Source organism: Pristis pectinata, chromosome 1, assembly GCF_009764475.1.
Source record: "Pristis pectinata isolate sPriPec2 chromosome 1, sPriPec2.1.pri, whole genome shotgun sequence".
NCBI lineage: Eukaryota > Metazoa > Chordata > Chondrichthyes > Rhinopristiformes > Pristidae > Pristis > Pristis pectinata.
The window spans coordinates 33,394,955-33,400,954 of record NC_067405.1 but is presented as its reverse complement, the minus strand read 5'-3'; the positions used below and the strand labels follow the sequence as shown (position 1 = coordinate 33,400,954).

Sequence of the window (6,000 nt, the reverse complement as noted above, 5' to 3'; positions counted from 1 at the left end):
TTTGAGCTCTAAAATAATTCCCTAAGTAAATTAGCTCTGCAGTTTCTATGATAGGCACAGACTTTCACCTATCATTAGGAGTAAACTACTCTACCTCAACCCTGCTCCACCATTTAGAGATCATGGTTGATTTTTGCCTCAACTTTTAAACCACCTGATTTCCACTTTGCTTGATTTTTTTTTGAAAACATCCAAATCTCCCAGAGCTCTGGAGAATTCCAACATTCACAATCTTTTGACTCTAAATTTTAAAAAGACCCTCACACCATAGTCCTAAATGGTCAACAACTCAATGAGAATATGCCCTAGTTCAAATATCTGGCCAAAAAGAAATACTCAGCATCCACCATAAAGCTCCCTCAGAATCAAATATTTCCATGTAATCACCTCATTCGACCAAAGTCCAGAGAATACAGACACATTCCATTCAATTCTTTTTTTTTGCCCATTATTCCCCATTAGTAAATATGACCAAAAAATACACTGGAATAAACAATTCAGTAAACACTTGTATTATCTCCAAAAATTAATATTCTTCCCAATTTAGCTGCAAGATATAGCCCCAACCTCATGAGCACATTTTATGTAATAATCCTTTAAGGCACCTTACTGAATTCCTTTTGGAAGTCTAAAGATATCACATCCACTGGCTTTCCTCTACCAACACTAATAACTACATCTTCCAATATACATATAGTCAATGTTACAAAGCTAATACTTCTGTTAAAGGGGCTTAATGGATTTCTCTCATATTAATTTGCCCCTGCATGTTACATAGTATCCAGATTAATTTGAAAATCTTTAATAATGAACTTACCTTTTTACACATACTTATCTGCATCACTGCATAGCTGATGAGGGCCTCTTTCAAATCCTTGTTCTTCTGTTCCTTAAAACGTTCAATGTCAGCCCAAGCATTTTTCATAAAATCTCTAGAAGTAAAACAAATATCACAAGAGCTTTACTATATGGGAAAAGTAATAGTTTGTGTTTAATGGTTAAAGTGAAAGCTCCTTAAGGGTGTCAAAAAACAACATGATATCTGATGCATCCCAAATTGCTCAGAGCTCAAATCTCTGCAGCAAGGAAAACTCTGTATATTAAAAATAACATTCAAATAAACATCAAGCAAGAAAATTAGACAAGTTGTGAACAGGGGTCCAACTATATTTCAAAAATTAACTCAGGAAGTAGTACAACAAACAGTGCTGCAACATATAGTTTTGCCTCCACCAGAACTACTAATATAAACTTTTTATCTAAGTGAAAAATAGCTAGGGAATACGAAAAGGAAAAGCATTGAAATGTAAAGTGAACAAGAAAGATTTTAGGAAATTTCAGGAGCATCTTAACCTGATTAGGCTTGAACACATTTTTGAAACTCTACTCAGTAATAGCCATAGGCAAGATTACTAAATTGGGCCACTTCCACAAAAACAGTTGCTGTAATAAAAAAAACATTCCTTAACAAAAGCCAACTCTTTAAAATAAAATTAACTGGAATTGTATAACTGATAGGGATGGGGTAAAGTGGGCCAGTCTGAAATGGGAGCATCTTGCGGCCCAGCATTTTTATAGAACAACCAATATTGCACTCAAACCAAGTTGTTTTAATTGTAGATAAATATACAAACACTCAGGAGTGATCAGCATTAAAAGGTAAACAGATTAACCATTCTGCACACAAATACCTCAAAACGTGATGAGCAACCAATTTCTCTGTAAAGTGGTAGTTTAATCTAGTTAAAGAACCTCATGCTTTGAATATCATTAGAAGTTTACTGCTATTGCTAGGGAAGCATTTTAGCATCGTAGGAAAAGACATCCAGCTGTGCATTCCATCAAAACAGTTTAGCAGTAGACTTTGAAGATTCACTCTCAAACATAATGGATATTAAGGGTTTCCTCCAGGCTCTCAAAATTGAACTCTACACAGAATTCCATACAATGCCAAATTATAAAATTCATCTTTGACAGTGTACTTGGATCAAAATTGTTGAATGCCATGCTCAATTCACCAACTTGCACATGAAATCCTTCTTGCGAATCATTTTCATGCTTCAGAGTTCCTTGATCTTTTATATATACACACACATGTATATTACAAAAAAATCACACACGTGGGATATCAGACTGATAAACAGGAAAGCCATGAAAATGCATCAGATACTAACAGACTTTTGATGGGTGGGCTCTGCTTAGATTCTGTCTTTCCAGTTTTCCCTTACTGCTAGCATAAAAAAAAATTCTCTGTCCATTAAGGCATTAAGTCAGTCATGCTTTCCATTCCACTGGTAGTTTGCAGTTTTATTTTCTGATAACTTTACCTCAGTTGTGTCTGCTGCATTGGCATACACAAGGATAGCACGATGTTCTCTCTTTCCCCCACTTAAAGCCAGGTGTTGTTTTCTCATTTGCACATGCTAATTGTTGATCAAGATGCCACAATACCACATACAGTCTCATCGGCATTAAATTTCTCCCAATAAATCTACAATGTTCATCAGCTATCACAAGATTGAAACAGCACTCTTGATCAGCAACTTCCCTCTCCTAAAGTATCAAGCCTTTCAATAGATGCTAAAGCATTACAATCTTCCACCCAAAAACTAGTGCTTTATTATCTTAAGCTTGAAGAGTCCTTGGCCTTTGGTCCAGAAATCTGCATGCCTTCCAAATGTTTCAAAGCAAACCCCTTGTACAAAATCTTGTCCAAATTAAATTACAGTTTCCTTGAAAAGCACAAGAGGTTTCAATAGCCTTAGTCTTCTCTGAAGCAGCCATGAAATTCAGTAACTGATCCTCTTTAGCATTTTTTTTTTACAAAGAAAGAAATGTAGATAGTCAATGAGCTCATTGAATTATTTTATTCTCATCTTCACTCTTCCCCACTCACTTTATATCTTCAACTTCTGTGATTGCAAGGACAACATGATTGTACTTTTATTCACAACTCACTGATGTAGTATGATGTTCGATGGATAACATGATACAAGTGGGAATTTGCTCAAGTAGCAAAGGATGAATTTGTATTGGCTTGGAGAAAAATGCCAGTTCAGTTTTGTGATTAGTTGGAGCAGGACAAAGCTTTTTCTGTACTTTTCTCAGTGAAGTGCCTAGCCAGCATAATATGCTTAAATTCCACAGTAAGACTTCAATCTAAATAATTTGACAGAAATGGCATAATGACCAAATAAACTGAAGCATTAACCTGTAGGAGTTTAATTAGTACAACAAAAAAAAAAGCTGAAAAGTAAGGATGAATTCCATCAGAGGTTGACAAAACTTTGGTGGAGCACCATGGTTAAACTTCAAGTTATTAATTTCAGTCTTTAGTATTGAGAGATGAATTGCAAACAAAAAAGCACTGAAGTAGAATTACTTTGTCAATTTGTGCACAAGTATTTTAATACCCATTGATGGGGTGTTAAATAATTGTAACCTCTTGACAAACATAAAATGGCTTATTCACCGATAGTCTAAGCCATTTAAAATAAATCAATAATCTTTGAACAATATACTTAGAATCCTTTGTAAATTCACTTTAAAACACTCAACTGCCAAAGACTATTTTTTAAAAATATATTGTACGGGTTGTTGATCTCCAAGAACATAGTCACAATCTGTTGTGCAACCAACAGATCTAGGAAGAAAACACTTCCAACAGAAATAACTCCCATTCATCCCCTTTCAAGGCCCTCCTGCTTGACAAGTCTACAAACTTTTCATGTAGCAGTGTAGAATTAGGAAGTGCACTAAAACAAGCTCTTCCAAAAACAATTAGTGTCAATTCCAAAATATATTCTGCACAATTCAAATGGTACAATATGTTGTTTCTACTTATTGTTTGTGTTTAGAAAGATATTCATGTTGCTAGCCTTACTCGCACTCAAGATTTTTGGCTTTCACAAGCTCCTCTCCATCCGCAATTTGCTCCTCTAACGTATTCAGCTTGGCTTCTCTTTGTTCTGGTGTCTCTTGTCCAAAAAGCTTGCTGGTCATGCCTTTTAGTGAGAATGTTCGCACAGTCTAGACAAGTTAGAACAAAAATTGGTGTGATTCACAAGTATGAACATGATTTCAGACTCTATCAGAGTCTTTTTTGATGCTTTATCCTACTGACATTCTTAAAAATCAATTATCCACATGAAGTATAATGCTGGAATTCATAATTAAGGGCAGCAAATTGGTGCAGCCTCACATCTACAAGAACTCTGGTTTGATCCTGACCTCACATGCTGTTTGTGTGGAGTTTGCATGTTTGTGACTGTGTGCAATTCTGCCAGGTGTTCCCATTTCCTCCTACATCCTAAAGATGTGCTAGTGGGTTAATTGGCTATGATAGATTACCCCTTAGTGTAGATAAGTGACAAAGGAATTAAAAAGGAGAGTTCATAGGCATGAGAGAAGTTGCAAAGACAAAGAAATAAGTGGAGTGCACTGACAGGATTGCTCTGTTAGTTGCTGCCATAGAGCCAATGAGCAGAATGGCCTCATTCTGTATTAAAGAGTTTGAAACTGATTAACCAAAATACAGATTCAGTTAATACATAATTAGGGTTACTTAGCATACTGCACAAAAACTTGCAACATTGTTATATCATGAGAAATTGGCAGCATTTTGAATTTCAGACTCAAAGCTGAATGCACTTAACACTAAAATTTTCATTTACAGGTTGTGCAATACACAAAAATTAAGATTTAATGTTTATTGTAATTTACTACTTTTTTCCCCCTCCTCATCTGATTTTGTCCCTTAAAACTCCATCCACACAATAGGTGATTCCCAGCTCCAGCTGCATACAAGTTGCAGTTATAGATTCTCCCTGGTTCTTCTATGGTAGCATCAAACAACCAAATGAATTTAGTAATAGTAATTTCAAACTGGTAATATGATAACACTAATTCCCATGACCCCTAAGTGCAAAATTGTTCTTTTCTGACCCAGTGGCCTCTTCACAGAATCTCAGTTGGGTTGTGGCATAGGACACCATTCAGACTAGTGGGTCCATGTCAGTTCTAAAAGCAATCCAGGCAGTCCACATAGCCCTGCAAATTCTTGCCTTTCAGTAATTTATTCTGCTCCTGTTTGAATGCTACAATTGAATGTCTGTCCCACTACCATTCTAGGTAGCAATTTCCAGACTTGTAGTCACTGTGGAAAACTTTCTTTGCATCAGTTAACTCTTTTGCCATTCGCCTTTAGTCTGTTTCCAGTCCTCAACTCTTCTGCTTCCCTTCATGACTATAAATACCTTTTATCAGATCCCCTTGTAAATTTGTCCGTTTCAAGGGGGAAAAAAACCACCAGCTTCTCCAATCTATCCAGACATCCCAGAAACAACTTGAGCAATATTTTCTGCATCTACTTTAGAGCCTTTACGTCTTTCACAAAGTGCAGTGTCCAGAACTGGACAATACTCCCACTGTAACTGAAGTTTTTTTCCTGAAAGGTTCATTATAGCTTCCTTTTCATGCCTACATTTATAAAGATAGGGATCCCATGTTCTTCTCAACCTGCTCTGCCACATTCATTCTGAATAGTGCACTTGTTTTGTGTGGACATTTCTCATTCTTTCAAACAAAATGCAACACTTCATATTTACCTGTCACCCATCTGTCTATTTCATCAGCCTATCCATATCTCACTGGTCCACGGCTCATCTAAGTTTTTAAATCAGCTGCAAATTTGGTAATGTTCAGTACACCCAGATATCTAAAAGAGTGGTTTCAGTAAGAACTCCTGCAGCAAAGCCTTCCCCATGAAGCAGCTGAAACAAACTGAAATCCAAGCTCAACTGGCTGTAAAAATGGTCTTTGACTGAAATATTTGACAGCTATCAAAATTAATTTGAAATCACATTTAAAAATGAAACTACCAATGGGTCTCCACAGCTAATACTACAACACATCCATCCCACAAAAGCCGACATTTTCCTGCAAAATCCAAAGTTAAATCTTCTTGGTTAGCCAAAACGCCAAGTAAAATTAAATTTAATG

At 36.1% G+C, this 6,000-nt stretch overlaps 1 protein-coding gene across 1 annotated transcript in view; it reads right to left on the bottom strand.

Annotated features, from left to right (window-relative positions):
• Positions 1–6,000, bottom strand: part of snx4 (sorting nexin 4) — a 45,286-nt gene that overhangs the window by 5,032 nt on the left and 34,254 nt on the right. Inside the window, exons 12-13 of the mRNA XM_052015386.1 lie at positions 3,884–4,029; positions 818–932 (exon numbers count right to left, since the gene is read on the bottom strand). Coding sequence (XP_051871346.1) covers positions 818–932; positions 3,884–4,029 — 261 coding nt within the window. The remainder of the gene's footprint in view (positions 1–817; positions 933–3,883; positions 4,030–6,000) is intronic.